This window comes from Tribolium madens, unplaced genomic scaffold, assembly GCF_015345945.1.
Source record: "Tribolium madens isolate multiple individuals breed KSU strain unplaced genomic scaffold, Tmad_KSU_1.1 Scaffold_71;HRSCAF=194;Tcas5.2_LG6, whole genome shotgun sequence".
NCBI lineage: Eukaryota > Metazoa > Arthropoda > Insecta > Coleoptera > Tenebrionidae > Tribolium > Tribolium madens.
Genome location: NW_025401041.1, coordinates 2,493,035 through 2,511,333, shown reverse-complemented (window position 1 = coordinate 2,511,333; position 18,299 = coordinate 2,493,035). Strand labels below are relative to the sequence as shown.

Genomic DNA, 18,299 nt, shown 5'->3' with positions numbered 1-18,299 from the left:
TCATTTGGTCATTTTAATTTCTAATAATAGATGGTTTTTATTAGGTATTTCTAATAATAATATTGTTTATTTAATTTTGCCATTTAAAACGGCATTTACTTGTTATCTTGGTAAATAAATAGCTAATTAATCATCAATTATAATTATTTTTTAATTTTTATTTTAGTAAGCTTCACTCCAAACTAAATATACTGTTGAATAGGAAATGACGTTTACAATAGAAAAGATTTATTGTTGTGGTTTATGGGTTCAGCCTCTAAGGGTCCGCATGGTTTATTAGGAAAACAATCTTTTCTACGCTGATTGTACCTACAGTTTTAGCCGCCATTTTCGAAATAAATTTAGCGGGAAATTTGAATTTCCTACCTGTTCTAGATAAGCCCCTCGCACGAGTTTAGCGCCGAAATAAAAGTTTTGTCGTTTCGCTTGCTCCATATCGGTGGTGACTTCATCAAAGGCGTTTCTCAAATAACACTGATACGTATTGAAAACAATCGCTTTATCTTTGTTATATTTTCGCATGAATTCAAGAGTAATACGTGTGATGGCCGGTTGAAAATAGGTTTGTTCAGCGTCCACCATAATCCTGACGTCCATATCTTGGGCGGTCTAGAAAATTACAAAACGCCATCTAGCGGTCAAATTATAGGTATAATCCTACCTTAACAATGGTATTCATCCGCCGGATCATATTCCGGAACATTTCTTCTTCTTTGGGTGATAATTGAGTAATAAGACGGGACATTCTTCCGGTTGTGAGATCCGGTACCCGGAAAGTACTGCTCAATTCCTGATTTTCGTCGATGATGCCCGACCACGGGAACAAATGCAGGATACTGTGACCAACAACAACGTCTTATTTGAAATAACTGTCAACAATAGATGGCGCTGCTCTAAAACGGCCACTCCAACAAAGAAAGAAAACAAGAAAAACAAAACGAAAGAAACGCAAAGCGACTAGCGAGTATTACAATTGTGATATGAGAGAGGTGATGTAATACTCACTAACCACGCCTCCGTACCGCCCTTTAAAACACGACAAACCAATCAATGAAAAGCGCATGTCGTGCTTCGATTGGTCGATGAGTATGAAATGAGGGCTCACCCTTTTTCGTCAGCTGTAATTTGCGACAGGAACTTTTTCACCGATTCTTGATCTTTCATTTTCGAAAGTTTACGTTCGAGATCTTGGATGGTCATGTGATGGGAGAGGACGTTGCCTTCGCCGCCTACGATTTCCGTCATGTATTTACGAGCTTTCATTATTACTTCCGATAATTGAAGCTAAAATAATTAACAATTAATTTTTTTTTTCTCAAAAGGAAAAATCCATACTGACCAATAGTTGAGGTCTGCCGAGGGCCGTTAATTTAATGGCGGTGATGCCAGTGCCGTATGTGGCACCTGTGAACAAAAAAACGCGAGATTTTAGCGTAGGGACGTCCGTTCGAAGCGATTCATTAAATTCGGTTAGTGCTACCAACTCTATAAAATTAAAAATTTTAACAAAACATGCTACAGACCTACATACAGCTGTATCACAGTTGTCGGGTTATAGCTTCAAAAAACAACACACCATTAATTAACTGTCAAAATTTCAAAACGAGAGTCAAAAACTGGAAATTAACTAACTGCGACATTATTCACACTATTTGAGGCTTTAAATTAACAAAAAATAAATAAAACTTAAATTAATATTTAGAACAAGGGAAACACATGGCTCGTGTCAACTCCTCTTTTACAGTTTCCATTCTTTTGTAAAAATCTCGGAATAAATTAAAAGACACTTTACATTTACAAAAATGTACAACCACATAGGTATGCAAATTTATTTATGTAAAATGTAAAAATTAACAAGTTCTATACCTCATGAAGAAATCAAAATTTTCAAATGAACTGAAAAGTTTGGAGAAAAACTACAAAACGTAGATTTACAATTTTCGGAAGAAAAAATTTACATTTCTGCTCTAAAAATAGTTTAAGATTTAAGGTACGCATATTTTGTATCTCTACTACACTTTTTTCAAGTGTAATTCAGAAAGCACAAGATATAATTCAGAAAGCGTAAATTGGAATTTAGGTTAGTCAATTGTATTTCAGAAATTGTTAATTGTAATTCAGAATTCGTTATTTTCATTTAAAAATTACATTTTTAAAATCCCCTTGAAAATAAAATATCTTATTTATTTTGTAAAATACCAAGTTGATGTAATTCTTTAGTTTTGAAAATAAAATAATTCGTGTTTATGTCTAAACTTCATTTTAAGAAAACAGTAAGTTACTCATCTGAATTACAATTAATATTTTCTGAAAGACAATTGACTAATCTAAATTACAATTTACGCTTTCTGAAACTAAATTGACTAATATGAATTACATGTGATTGTTTCTGAATTACACTTGAAAAAGGTACAGATGTAAATATTTACAGAAAAAAGTCTGTAAATGTCAAATTATATAAAATTACATCTTTTCTGATGTAAAAATATGATTCTGTCAATTTTGTTCAACAATTTACAATTTAATTGCTTGTGTCAAAATTTGTGAGCATTTATTAAAAATTTAAAAATAGCACATTGTTGTGTAAATTTACATTTATACTTTAAAAAATCTTTTAAAGGAAGCATATTTTGTAAAATTACAACTCATTTTGTGTTCAAAATTGACATTTTCTAATTGTTTCTCTCAAAATTTAAAATTTGTGAAAATGTAAATTTAAAACTTTTATGTAAAACATTATGTAAAAAATCATTTAAAGTAACCATATTTTGTATTCCTATAAGGGATATAAACATTTACAGTAGAAAAAACGGAGGTGTAAATTACATCTTTTTATTTTGTTAACGAGTGCTTTTATCAAATAATTTCAGTAGATAAAGTTGTCTTTAATTTTCTAGTGAAATATAGTAATTTTTATCTACTGTTTATATTTTATCAACTAATTTCAGTAGATAAAGGAGTCTTTTATCGTCTTGTGAAATAAAGTAATTTTTATCTACTGTTTATATTCAAGAAATTCTGGTAGATGAGTACAAAATAAAACGAAATATTACACACGACGATAAAGATTGTTTATCTACTCGTGAAAAAAGTCCACTCGTGACTTCGTCACTCGTAAACTTAACCTTTTCCTCGTAGATAAACAATTTCTTTATCATCTTGTATAATAAATAACTATCTATATAAAAATTCTCTAGTTTTTCTCTATAGTGGCGTCGTTATAATATTAGATCTGCCCCACCAACATAAAATAACCAACCACAATTAAGGTCTGATTTAATATGTACAACAAACAAAATTAAAAATAAATCGAAAATAAAAAAAATTAATCCATATCTTCAAAATTACTGCCAAAATCACTGTCATAGTCACTTTCCTTCCCCTTTTTGATTAAATCTTTCAAATTATAAAAATTTATAAAATTTTTCAGTTTAAATTTGACCGCCTTTATTTTTAAATAAATTTCAATATTCCACAAATTTCTGATGTATGAGAAGTGCATCTTTCCTACAGTTTTAAATTAGATTTATGCTATTTTTAAAATATTTTGATTGAAGCAAAATTTTAGAAATTCAATAAAGTTACTTGAGAGTTACAAAAATCTTTATCCTTACAAAAAAATGAGCAAGTATTGCTGGACACTATGTTACTATACAGGATGCGCCAGAACTCGTGCCCCATATAAGGTGAGATACCAGGAACATGGAAAAAATGTTAAAAAAATTTATCTATAAAAATTTCGAAGTTATGAGGATTTAAAGTTTGCACTTTGACTCTTATTTATTTCTGTTGGAAAAATGATTTTCTAAGTTTTTTTGCTATAGTCTATTACAAGAGGAAACAAGGAAGCTGTATCCTAAATTGTAACTCTGTTCAATGTTATTTGTGGCTTTTATTGACAAAATTTTTGTCCTTTTGCTAAGGAATTATAAAAAAACATACAGGGTGCGCCAGAACTCGCGCCCCAGAAAAAATTTTCAAGTAAGGTAAGATACCAGGAACATGAAAAAAATGTTTAAAAAATTCTATCTGTCAAAAAATTTATTTTGACATTTATTTTTTGACATTTAACATTTTTTTATATCTATTTAATGATACTGATGATCTGCATATGTTTTTTTACAATTACTTAGTAAAAGGTAAAAAAATTTGCCAATAAAAACCACAGATAACATTGAACAGAGTTACAATTTAGGATACAGCTTCCTTGTTTCCTCTTTTAATAGCCTATAGCAAAAGAACTTGTAAAATTATTTTTCCAACAGAAATAAATAGAGTCAAAGTGCAAACTTTAAACCCTCATAACTTCGAAATTTTTATAGATAAAATTTTTGTAACATTTTTTCCATGTTCCTGGTATCTTACCTTATATGGCATTTTTCTCTGGGGCGCGAGTTCTGGCGCACCCTGTATACAACATCATCAGAATCATTAAATAGACATAAAATAATGTCAAATGTCAAAATTTTTGACAGATAGAATTTTTTAAACATTTTTTTCATGTTCCTGGTATCTTACCTTACTTGAAAATTTTTTATGGGGCGCGAGTCCTGGCGTACCCTGTATTATTAAATAAGAATCTAGTTAGATTTGACATTTGATGCGTTTTTGTTGTTAGTTTGGAAAACCTACCTTTTTGATTGGAACAAATAAAACAAATGACCATTTTCACCTTTTTCGCAATGAAAAAATAAAAAAATAAACCCCGGGAAAAATAAAAAAAAAACAAAATTTAATCCTTGCCGATAACTGTGACTACAGTGTGCCCCCTACACTCCCAAAAACTCCTCTAAACACCCAAAATAATAATAGAAAAATAATGTGAGCTTACGCAAACAGCTCTAAGCTTATTCCGCGCCCCCATTCGCTCCCTCTTTTTCTATCACATCATTTTTCGTAAAAAAAACGACTTTACTTTACCTGACGGATTCTTCTGAAAGTCTATGGAACAAAAATATGAGCGATTTTAATAAATCAGTTAGCACGAAAACAATTCAAAAATAAAAAAAACAACAATAGAATTAGCTAGAAAAAAATAAAAAAATGGCCAATCAAAAACCGAGGTGACCCTTCGAAACGTCAAACAATGCAATCGACATGCCGAAAATAAAAGATGCCAAGGCCGAACACAATAATAGACACCTGTTCAAATGCGATGCCAAATTATTTTGTATTTCACATTGAGTGTCGAAAAGTAATCATTTCAGTACTCGTTTCGAAAGTGCACTTTTTAGGCACAATATTAAAGAGGGAAGAAAAAAAAAAAACAACTGACCCGCAACGGCCTCCAAACACTTGAGGAAGGTCTCCATGTTTCGTTCGCAAGTCGCTTCGTTCAAATAGAAGTATGTGCGTGCTGATTGGACCTTATAACGTCGATCGGCGAATGTTTTATCCACGTGGTATTGTTTCAACGAACCCTGTTCGACTTGATCGCCAGCTTCGGGAACCGACGCTCTAGATGTTGAAAAAAAATCGCCGAGTGACGCATGAGTTGCATACGTGATTTTTACTCACTCGACTTCGCGTTTTTCGGCCTCTTCTTGCGATAGATCCTCTTCGACCGAATAGTCGAGGATGGGTTTGACGCCAAACGATCGCAATCGTTCCAAAGTCGGTCGTATTGTGTATTGATCTTCGCCGGCGACGAAATGACCGTAGAATGTCGCTTTCATCAGCATTACGAACAGTTTTTCTCCTAGAATACCTTTACATATTTTCATCAGCTGGAAAAAATACAAAAATTAGTGAATTTTTTGCATTTTCGAGATGTGTAGGTGGAACAAGAAAGATTTTATGTTGCGGGAGATATTTCTAGGACGCGGTTTTAGAATAGAATTCGGTACGAGCGAGGCTTTATTTAGACGCCGTGTTACGGCGATTGTGATAATTTCAACGTAAATCCGATGAAATTTTATTTATTTACTTATTTAATTTTGACCCGAATTCGTACACAAAGCATTGTTAAAAAAATATATTAACATTATTTTTATGTTGCTGCACTCATTATAATCCTTGTCAAATTAAATAGTTTTCATTCCAGGGCCGGACTATTTTTTTTTTATCACAACCTATTTATATTTTTTATTTTGCTCACTAAATAAATTGACAAATTTCTAAATAAATTTCTTTGTAACAATCACAAATAATCGATTACTGCATTCCAATGTTGAATTCATAATTTTTTTGAAAAATCAAGTGAATTAGGTAAATCGTCTCTTATTTTCTCTCTTTATTCACCTGATGGATTTCGTATTGCTGCATCCTTGTTTATCCACTGTCAGTTCGTTAAAATTAATTATGGGAACCCATGTGATCTCAGAATTGTTTTTCTAGAAATGTTCAAACATAAAACCAAATATTTTCAAAAAAATTTAATAAAAACTCCTTTTAATAAAAGGTTTAGGGCCGGTTTTTCAATCGTTGATTAAAGTTAAACCTCTAGTTAAAAATACAACATTTTGATTGGTTAAATTGCAAAAATTTTCATAGAAAACTACTAACTAGAGGTTAACCAGCGATTGAAAAACCTGCTCTTAGATTAAGAAATGTTTATTAACAAAAAAGTACGCACGCAAAACTAAAATTGAACAAATTTTTTTCAAGCAAAATGTATCCAAGCAAAACGGGAATATCGCAAAGTGTTCAAAAACAAAATCGTGGTATCAGGGGCATAGTGCAAGGAGTGGCAAAGGCGTGAACGTCTACGCTTCAAACTGACTGATCACCATGTGCGCACTGTTTCCAGCCCTTACTAATTATTCTTGCGCCGGGGTCCTTGGTAATATCCTAAAAACTGAATCTGGAAATGTGACATTTGAGAATGGGCGTGTTAAGTACCTTTGCAAACCTGTTACTCACTTTTTGTTTTTGAACATTGTAGCGTTTAAATTTTTAGGATAAAATTATTTTGCTTCTATTTTATTTTGTTTAAACATGTTTTAGGAACGAACATTTTACACAAAAGTGTCTTTGGTACTTTCCGATTTTGTATTTTTTATATTTACTGCATAAATAATTTGTTTAATACGTATTTTGGACTTAAAAATTTTATGAACATTAAAATTACTTTGAATTTTTTAACAGTGAACCACTTTCCAAAATTATTATTAATCGGATTTTTTTTCTCATTATACAAGGTGATTCACGAGGAATAATGAGCCTGACCAAATTCTCGATGCAACCACCATTACTTTTCGGAAGTTATTTTGCGACAACTGTAATGTTGGTTGAAAATTTGGTCAGGCTCATTATTCCTCGTGAATCACCCTGTATATCATTGCCAGAACTGCACTCATTATAATTCTTGTCAAAGATTTAGATGGTTTTTACTCCAGGGTGGTTTGATTGACAACTTACACAAACGTTTTAAATTTGGTTTCGTTAACTCTAAATAAATTTAAATAAAGGTTGAACTGAAAAATGTACAAACTTTTAAGGCCCGATTTCTGGTATTTAACTTCATTTAAAATGTAACTGATGATCTGATTACTATGATTTTTAACGAAGGGTTAAAATTTTTGATTCAAAAAAATGGGTAAATATTAGTAAAAACAGGTACAAAAAATGCATTCATTTTAATTTTTTTTGAAAATATCACCGAATTACCATTACCTCAAATGTGACCGACTTCTAGCAACGTAATAAATTTTAGGATAAAGTACTCAAAAGGTTCAAACTTCGTTTATATTGCATTTTTTGTCAATTTTTCCGATGCCAAAGTGGAAATTGCAGCCTCTATATCTCAGAAACTACAAACATTCGGATAAGACAAGTTGAGTTATTTTGACTTCTTTTGAGCTCTACTACCACATGTTAAAATATTTGCACAAACTTAAAAATCACCCAGTATTTAGATAATTTTTATTCCAGGGCAGTACTAAACTTTTTTGAAAAGTTGAAACCTACACAATATATATTTTATTTGGTGTTACTAAATCTAAATAAATTTAAATAAAGTTTGGACTGCAAAAATTTACAATTTTTGAATTGAATTTAATTGCAACAGTCACAAATAATGATCGATTACCGCACCCATCTCTAATGCATCAAAAAAACCATTGAATTGGTAGAAATCAAATAAGAATTTTCATTTTTTCATTAAATGAAAATCGATGTTTGTTATATTGACAATTCCAATGTTGAATTGGTATTTTTTTGGAAAAATCAACCGTATTAGGTAAATCGTCTGTTATTTTCTCTCTTTCTTCACCTCATGGATTTCGTATTGGTGCATCCTTGTTTAACACCAATGACGTTCCCTATGAATTATTAATATAATTTTTTTATCTTTATATCATTGCCCGAGCTGCACTCATTATAATTCTTGTCAAATATTTAGATGGTTTATATTCCAGGGCCGTACTAAACTTTTTACATTTTTATATTTTTTTCTTGATTTGCTAAACCTAAATAAAGGTTGAACTGCAAAAATTTACAAATCTATCAAAAACCAATGCATTTTTGGAAATAAAATAAAAATTCCGTTTTGATTTCAAGAAAAAGAAGGAACCAAGATTGTTTTTATATCCAACATATTTCTGTTATTTTTTTCTCTTTATCCACCTCATGGATTTCGTATTGGTGCATCCTTGTTTAATCACTGTCGTTTCGTACAATTTTTTTCTGGTCTTCTGGTTGAAAGAGAAAATGCTCCATTTAACCGACCAAAAATAGAACCTCGACGATTCTATTACAACTCTAAAAATAAATTAATTTATCGAGACGCAAAAAAAATTTTTGTGATTCAATATTTCTTCCTACAAAATATTATACATACATTGTTGACACCTCAAAAATATTTATTTATCGTAATAATCGCTGGAAATTACCAAACAAAACGTTATCGCATGACGTAACAGCCACCAAAATTTAAATAACCATAGGCGTCGCACTTGACCGTCCTTGAACGGTTTTGTCGACCACGTGACTTTTTTCTCCCCAAGCGACGACGACAATAATATATTATTAAATTACACTTTGAGCGAAATATGCAATTCTTCGTCGACCGGTTTCAAACTCACGTGATGTAAAAACCCACGTTCTAGAATATCTACATGATAATCACAGTTACCGTTGGCGAAACTTTCATTTTTTTTTATTAGTATAATACATCGTTTTTGAGCGGTCGATATAAGTCATGTGACGTAACGACGACGCCACTGGTCGGGTCGTTACGACGGCGCCGATGCCGGCTGGTACAGGAAACATTCCGAGGAAATAAATTTTAATCAGCAATACCAACTTTAGTAAAGTTTTACCCGAGAAAAAAAGTACGTTTTTGTGTTATTTTTGTCTTGTGTTGATTTGATACAAATAAGCCCGAAAAGTGTAATTAACTAATTAAAAGCATAGACAGTTGAATGGATCGGATTGATTGACGCCCGAATGGAATTAATTACGAAATTATCGTTTTGAAATTAGACTTGCGGAAAGTTACGATTTTAATTTTATGATTCAGTGTTATTTATTGTGTACAAATTGTTTACATTTTTTCGCTTTATTAATACAATTAGCGAAAATCAAATCATGAGCTATGAAATTTGTGATAAGCAAAAAATTAACTAATTGGAGCGAAAAACGCTAAAATTTGTGCAAACATTTTACAATACTCTCTCTTGAGTTTTATGACGTGTATTCAGGTAATTAGCATAATTTTAAAATTCCGGTTTTTTCCCTCTCGAATTTCAGACAATGTCATCCAATAACCGCTACATTATGCAATTGTTTTCTTTGCTATTAGGTATATTTTGAAAATAAGCTTATTATCAATAATCTGACATAACGTAATTACATGTTTTTTTTGTGATTATCCACTTATAGGTGATTTGGGTAAATACAGGGTGAATCAAGATTTATTCGCACACCCAAAACATCTCTTTCTAATTAAACTAAAATTATTTGTATTTGACATTTAATCTCACTCAAAAGTTTTGATCGATCAATTTCTCCCATAAAACATAACCCTAGGATGAATCATAACATAGGTATTTTGTACTCGACTGATTGTTTAGTTTTAAATTTCTTTTTTATTTTTACTGATATTTTTATAAGATTATAGTTATCCCTTCTTTATAATGTTTTTAACATAATAGTTGAAATTATATTTCATAAAGATTGGAGTTCACAGAATAAAAAATAATAATCTTGTAATTACACATAACCCGGGTGTTTAAACCTATTCAAACTTTGTGTGATTTTTAAGTCAGTTTTAAAAGATATTTGAAATTTTTTATCAAATGCACAAACAGACCAACAAGCAACACATCAGTAAAAAAATAACAACTAAAAACTTGTGTGTACAAATAGCAAAAATATTTATAAAAAAAGCGTTTGTTTAAATAAACAATAATTATTTTAACATACAACTTAATAATTCAAATCTCGATGATCAAAATAATGTCAAAATGTCCTAGGGTATTTTTCACCCATGTTATGTTATCTGTTGGTTGGATTCTAGTGTTAAAAAAAACGTTTCATACAGTGAGCGGCAAAATTATGGGATCATCTTATTAAAACTGAAAATATTTTGTTTTGGCAAAAATGCTGAAAGAGGTCAATTTTCTCTTATATAAATAAAAACACAATTATTAACTTCATTAAAAAATTTACACTTTTTGGTTTTTGAGAAATAACGTCATCGATATTTTCATAAGTGAAAACCCCTAACTTTTTAGCCAATTCGCTGGATTTTTTAATTGTCGAAATGACAATACCAAAATATTTAATATTACATAAAGTTTTCGAAAAAAACATCATCAAAAAAGTGAAATGATATGAACAAAAAACAAACATACAATTTTAAATCAAGTTGAGAATTTTATATTTTTTAACCTGTTCCAGCATTTTTGTCAAAATAAAATATTTTTAATAAATAAGATTATTTGTATAGTTAAAAATTAACGACATATTTTTTAGAAAATTTAATTAACCTAACGTACAAACAGTTTAAAAATTGGACACAAATTTCTTCTAATTGAAAAAAATCACATAAATTTTTCTGCAACTTTGACTCCAAAAAAAAGCAGAAAATTTTGCATTTTTATATTATTAGGCCGAAATCCGGCCCTTGATCTTTGCAATGAATCACTTTCCTTCCCCCACGCTAAAAAAAACCGTGCCAAAAATCATAATTTTAACCTCTCTCTCCCACTCGTAATAAGTGGTTTAAAGGCCAGACGAAAACCAAATATTTGAAACACCGTTTTTATCTACAATAATAATAGAACAAATAACACGTCACTTGGGGATCTAGAGGTGGGGCTCTACGTCAAAAAAAACTCCCGTTTAAAAGTGTATAAAACGTCATTGAAGAGAATTTATAACAATTATTATTATTGATAATCGTTCGATTTCCGATTGGTCTCGCTTATCATATCTCGAAGAACCAATCACAAGTTTTGATAACGCCCCCGAAAAAATGAACATCGTTACGTACAATTGACGTAAATTAGGTGACAAGGGCCCCATTGACAAGTCGGCACGCGAAATTGAATCAAGTGGTCAGGGAGATTCCTCAAGGACGTGCAAAACAATTGAAGAATATGAAAATTTCAATAATTGCAAAGTAATTACGGATGTATGACATCGTCATAAACGTCAATTTTTTTGTTTGGTAATATTTATTCGAATTTGCAACAGTAAGAAAATGCGACAAATAAATTTTCTAATTTCAACAATTGAGACTTATAGAATTTTGAATTTTGTACTTTTACGAAGAATCAATTGTAGCAAAAAAAAATACAGTGTCAAGTATCTGTGTACATTTTTATGAGTTGTAACTTGGGATTAATGACGTGATAAAAACCCTCGTAGTGTACACAAAAGTATTTACATTAAAACCAATGTGAATTGCAAGAAATTAAAAAATGTTTTTTATTATTTTTGAATTAAAATTACTAAAATTATTCCAACAAAAAATCCAGACGTAACACCTGTTAAACCTTGAGTAAATACTTGCATTCTAATAACTGAAACGTATCATTCATTGAAACGAAAGCAATTTCTCGTATTACACTACATTAATGACAAATACGTCACCGAAATTATAACCAAATAAAAAATCAAGCGAGCTGTGAATTCGAGATCAAGAAGAATTCGTTTGTTTCAAGACACGCCAACTGAATTTTTAACAAACGAAAGTGGGTCACAAAAATGTCACATTTTTAATTAAATACAGAAAAAAATAGTTTTGTTCGTGAAAATTTTTCCATTTTTTCCCTTTTACCAAATTCGTGTTTAACTATGTTTTTAGGGTATAATTTGAGACGCTTTTTATTTAGTGTGTGTAGAGTAATTTGTTTTTAATGTTTTTATCCAAGGTTATAAAAATTTAAATGAAAAAATAATTTTTATCGGTATGTATAATAAAAATATACACCGTTTCATTTTTGTTACTAAAAAAACAATAATTGTTAATTATTTTAATAATTTATCGATTGAAAAACTTGTCATACTGTACGCTTCTAAAAAATTTTGATAAGAGAAGGCTGTGGAATGTTGCGTTTTTTGCACAGCCTTCTTTGATCAGTTTTCTTCGAATCATACGGTGTATAATGTAGGCCCTGGAAAGGTAAAAACCGTCAGGTTGGTAACTGGTTGAATGTCGGTCATTAAAGCGTGTCATTTTTGCGTAATTTTTTCATTTTGGTTAATTAATTGTCTTGACGAACCGTTCCGAAAAATCGATAATCGCATCCAATGTTGCCAACCTCGGCTATGAAAAATCCCCGTTTGGCCGTCACCCGTTGGCAAATTTCCCGAAATTCGTCTGGGATTTGTGTTTGGCACGTGCCAAAGCTCTCTCGTTGGCAAAACGTCTGCGTTTCCGTTACGTAAAAATCGCCATTTTGGCCATCGATCGCCCTTCAGACCTGCATGTTGTTGGTGACGAGGGTCTCGAAGCTGCACAGCGTGTAGACGATGTAGGCGCGCATCAGCTCCCAGTTGGTCTTGCTCTTGAAGGCGGCTTTGGCGTCCTCGAAGGTGATGTCCAGCGGGTCGCGCCGCTTGCCGGCGACGGGGGCGGCGGCNAGCGGCCGTCGACTTGGCGGCGGCGAGACGGAGTCGGGAGAGCTCCACCAGCAAGCCATAGGACCTGGACGCGCTGCTCCGGGACAGCGAACGCAGAAAAGCCATCACACGACCGGATCTCTTACACCTTCACTGGTTCACAAGCGACTGAAACTCGGGATTTCTCGGCGGGGAAGTATGCGCGGACGGGACGCGCAACCACTACCGGAAGGGGAATAACGCTTCCGGAAGGGATTTAGACGCGAAATTTGAGACGATTGACAGATTTTTTTGACTTTTGGGAATTGAATGACAAGTGACAGGTTCGCGTGGTGGTGGATAGCCGGAGTTTCACAGCCGACTTGGCGATGCCGAGGTGGCGCCAAATTCAAATTTTTTTAACGATTTTGGACAAAGATGTGTCTAAAATTACTTCAGTGGTCAGTGTAGCTTTATTACTCACGGACGCATACAAAATTGTCCAAAGTAAAATAATCTAAAGTAATTTTATCCAACGTAAAATAATCCAAGGTAAAATGATGCAAAGAAAAATCAGCATCCGTATAATTGTCCACCGTAAAAAAGTCCAACGATTTAGGAACATGTTTGGGTATTGGCAGTATTGACAGACATGGCCCCTGCGCAAGAATCAAAAGAAAAATTTACTGATATCAAACGAATGTATAAAAAACAGCAAATTATATCGACTGTTGTCATAAAAAATTGCATTAAATTAAGGAAAACTACTTTATAAAATTCATAAAAACTACTTGGTAATTTTGTTATCAGGTTGGTACTGCAAAGAACACCAAAATCTTTGGACATTTTCACGGTGGACAAAACTACTCTCATGCTCATTTTACGTTGAACAAAAATACTTTGGATGTTTTTACGTTGGATAAAATTACGTTTTGCTGTTTTGGACATTTTTACGGTAGACTAAAGTAGGGATACTCATTTTACTTTGGACAGAAATACTTTGGACATTTTTACTTTGTACAAAATTGAGCTCTCCCTTTGAATCCAGATATAGCCATTTTCAACGTACATGTCGTGTTTAAATTAGATAAACTCTTGATAAACTCTTGAAATGTTATGCAACCAATATTACACGTGTGAACACTTTATTGACTATTTCGTTCAATTAAAGGTCGATTTTACAGGGTGATTTTTAAAAAATGACAGGCGTTGTAGAATTTTTATTTATAGCCCGATTTCCAAATGTTAAAAAAATAAGTTTTAGGCTTTTCAAATTTTAGAACTTTTTTAAATGTCAGTATATTTTGAGTTATATTTAATTTTCTAATTTTAAAAGAAAAAAATGTTACCTATAAAATTTTTGAAGTTACACTTTGACTCTATTTATTTCTATTGGAAAAATAATTTTCCAAAGAGGGACACATTTTTTTTTCACAAGATATTAATTTTCTTGGTACAAAGATGTGCAATATGTTCTATTTTTGTTAAAAATTATTTAAAATAAAGAAAAAGTTTGGGAAATCTAGTTGCATGGTGTTAATAAAAAAATGACGTTAACAATAATCTTCTGAAAAGTCAACAAAATAAATAGATAAATAATAACATAATAAATTAAAAACACTGAATTGTTTTTCTGATTTGTTACAGGTAATGGTAATTCGTATAATCATTTCTTAAAAATATTGACAATATTTTCTTTCATTTGCTGCTTTTTGACATTAGAATAATGGCATTGTCTTATTTGACACCATGCAACTAGATTTTATTAACTTTTTTATATTTTTTTAAGAATGATAATTTTTTTACAATAGTAATTTCTAGTCAAAGTGGGTTCCAATTTAAAATTAGAAAGTTGAATATATCATAAAATATGATATTTAGAAAAATTTTAAAATTGTCAGCTTATACCGTGCGATCAAAAAAAAATAGAGTAGGCGACGATTACTATTCTACAGTTGGCAACACGAAATTTTCCACACAGACTGGAAGTGAAAATCATTCACCATTTTCATTTTGTACAGCATTTTTGTAATAACTTGCAATAATAAAAATTTTCTGCTCTAAAGTGAACATTATTTCACTCAAAACGAATAAAACGTAAATTTGTCAAAGTTTCCGCTGACATTTGATGTCAAAAATCAGGATTGCCATCAGAAGGACTTTAATCACCGCCTATACTCTAATTTATTTATTTTTTTGATCGCACGGTATCATTCAGAACAAATTCAATCACATCAATATTGACAAAAGCCTTTAAGTTTCCTACTCTATGTTAATTATCTTGTAAATTTTAATATTTTTTTTGCTACCCGGAGGTACACATTTATTTAAAAAGAAAATATTTTCAGGGAAGATTGAAGTTAGAATTATTTGAATTTTCGCACCGCCTACTCTAATTTTTATTTTTTTTTTTGATCGCACGGTACTATAATAAAAGCCATTTAATTTATTTTTTTGATTTTTGAAATCGGACCATAAATAAACATTCTACAGCCCCTGTTGTTTTTTTAATCACCGTGTATAAGTTTTGAATTGTATTTCCTTACAAATTATTTCGTAAACTTTACCGACAATTTCAAAAACAGATACATATCTTTTTAGATTTTACATTCAAAGTAGTACAAACAAAAATTAAATTATCTAATTACAGTTTCCTGTAAAGAAAAAAAATCAAATTCTTACAAAAAATTCAAACTTGTTATATTCGTTTTTTATGTAAGTTTTTGTGATGAAAGTTAAGAATTAAAAAAAAAATAAAAAATCAGAATTGGGTAATAAAATAACTAGTAAAGTAAATCAAATTTTGCATTTATTTTTTTCGTTTTTCAATTGCAGAGAATTCCGCTGTCAGACTCCTCCGCAATTCGAAACACACATTATCTACATTAATAAACATTTAAACATGATATAATAATTAATGAAAGGCAAAAAATCGATTTGTGCACAATCACATTCACGTTGAGCCTTTTTTCGCGACATTTGAAAAAAGCTGGAAGCACTACAACAAGAAAAAATCGTCCATTTAATTCAAAAACCGTTTCATGTCTTTATTTTGTTGAGCCATACTGTATTGTGCGTTCTCAGCCTTCGCGATCAACGAATCAATCTTGTCTAAATCGCTCTTTTCGCCAGTTTCAGAGTGGGCCACGACCTGTGGAGCGTCATTTGTTTCTGTTGAAGCGCCAATTTTGATTTTGAGGAGATTCGTCAGCGAACCGCAAGATGCCTGAAATTGACGTTGAATTTTTTTATTTCAGGTTTATTTTTTCACTTACTTTGAATCGGTTGAGTTTGCGTTGGGTCACTTGGAGGATACTGGAGAGATCCTCCAAGCCGCCTGCGATGTGTGTCACTTGTTCTGCTTCGCTTTCGGCGCTCTAGAAATGTGACTTAACCCAGAGGGATTTTTTCAAGGGATTTACCTTCAAGTCTTCGATTTCTTGTTCTTCGGATTGGACTTCGGCTTGCTTCCTCTTGAGGAATTCGTCGAAATCGGGCTTCTCGAGGCCGAGCAATTCGGCTCTCATGCATTCGTATTCGTAGGTGCCTTCGGCCATTTTTAAGAGTATTGATTAGGGTTGAGTTCGGCTTTTGGACGCCTGGAGGCGCAGCCATAATGCTTCGAATTATCCAAAAATATTTTTGTTTTCATTTCTTTTGAAAAAAGAGCAAAAGATCAAGTTGACTACTATTGCAATTGTTTTGTATCTTAAAAACAAATGATGGCATAAAACTGAAAAATTACAGGTAACACTTTGTAATTGTGTAAAATTTCAAATAATTCTAGAAAGACGCTTTTGAAATTTGTTAACTTTCTAATCGTAACATTTAGAAAATACAAAATTTTGAGAGTGGAATCGCAAAATGATCAAAAAAAAAGCTTCATCTGGGTGGTGGTTTCTCAAAATTTATATTTTTCAAAAAATCAGTTTGCGACCAAGGTTTATAAAGTAAGAAGGTTGTCTCGTAACTTTGTACCAATCACGTGTGCGCATTATTCGCGCGAATTGACGTCACTGGAGTTTTCGTTCAAAAATAGGATATGCAACCAACCATATTATTAAGTTAAAAAACTAGAATTCCGTAAAAAATACTGATAAAATATTTTTTATTAAGAGTAAAATAAATAAAACATACAGGTGCGCCAGAACTCGCGCCCCAGAGAAAAATTTCAAGTAAGATAAGATACCAGGAACATGGAAAAATGTTTAAAAAATTCTATCTGTCAAAAAATTTTGACATTTATTTTTTGACATTTGACATTTTTTTATATCTATTTAATGATACTGATGATCTTGTATATGTTTTTTTACAATTATTTAGTAAAAGTACAAAACAAAATTTTGCTAATAAAAGCCACAAATAACATTTTTGGGATACAGCTTCCTTGTTTCCTCTTCTAATAGCCTGTAGCAAAAAAACTTAGAAAATCATTTTTCAAACAGAAATAAATAGAGTCAAAGTGCAAAATTTAAACTCTCATAACTTCGAAAATTTTATAAATATAATTTCTTTAACATTTTTTATTCTTCGACACAACGGCAGGCGCTGTAGAATTTTTATTTATGGCCCGATTTCAGAAATTAAAAAACTAAATTAAATGGCTTTTATTCTTCGACACTGTCAAAATTTACGGTTTTTCTCCTGTGTAAGGAAGTTTTGACAACTGTTTGGCATTTCTCAATACAAAACGTCAAATTATTTTTAACAGATTTAAAGCAAGTTTAAGCCTTGTTGACTCTAATTCGAAGAATAAAATATTGTATTCCACTCGTTTGAGTGTAAATCGGACGCTTTATTCCACCTCGTGGATGGTAAACCACTCGTTACACTTGTGGTTTAAAAATCCACTCGGTCAAATAAAGAGTCCGATTTACACTCAAACTCGTCGAATAAATAACTATTTCATGTTCCTGGTACCTTACCTTGGTATTTTTCTCTGGGGCGCGAGCTCTGTCGCACCCTGTATACATAAATAAAAAATATAAATTTATTTTGTTAAAACTTGCAATACTTTAATTTATAATTTTATTCATTTTTCTTTGATTTGTTTATCAGAAATTTTCTCGATAACTATTTATCGCAGAACACTGATCTTTTTTGTATATGATAGAAAATTAAATTTTCTTTCTAATGGTACCAAACCTAAGCGGTTATCACCAAGAAGTCCGGAGTTATTATAAAGAGACCGCTCCAGGTGCCAAAAATCGACCAAAATCGCAACAAAAGTGAAAACAAATTAACTTTAAAATTGATCCATATAACTTTTTTTACATTATTTTCTAGTGATCTTAAAGACTCAAAAAGTT

General features: G+C 31.5%; 2 protein-coding genes across 2 annotated transcripts in view; both read right to left on the bottom strand.

Moving 5' to 3' along the window:
- LOC123008453 (proline dehydrogenase 1, mitochondrial-like) overlaps positions 1-13,338 on the bottom strand; it is a 22,495-nt gene extending 9,157 nt beyond the window's left edge. The window contains 9 exon segments of the mRNA XM_044404248.1: positions 367-609; positions 662-836; positions 1,106-1,284; positions 1,340-1,404; positions 4,921-4,941; positions 5,276-5,457; positions 5,518-5,726; positions 12,873-13,032; positions 13,034-13,338. Coding sequence (XP_044260183.1) covers positions 367-609; positions 662-836; positions 1,106-1,284; positions 1,340-1,404; positions 4,921-4,941; positions 5,276-5,457; positions 5,518-5,726; positions 12,873-13,032; positions 13,034-13,137 — 1,338 coding nt within the window. The 5' untranslated portion in view covers positions 13,138-13,338.
- A 2,439-nt stretch (positions 13,339-15,777) lies between these two features.
- On the bottom strand, positions 15,778-16,547 carry LOC123008852. The gene is made up of 3 exons (XM_044404878.1): positions 16,413-16,547; positions 16,266-16,367; positions 15,778-16,216 (listed from the first exon to the last, which is right to left on the bottom strand). The coding sequence occupies exons 1-3, from the start codon at positions 16,545-16,547 to the stop codon at positions 16,013-16,015; spliced, it is 441 nt and encodes a 146-aa protein (XP_044260813.1). The 3' UTR covers positions 15,778-16,012.
- Between the last annotated feature and the right edge of the window lie 1,752 nt (positions 16,548-18,299).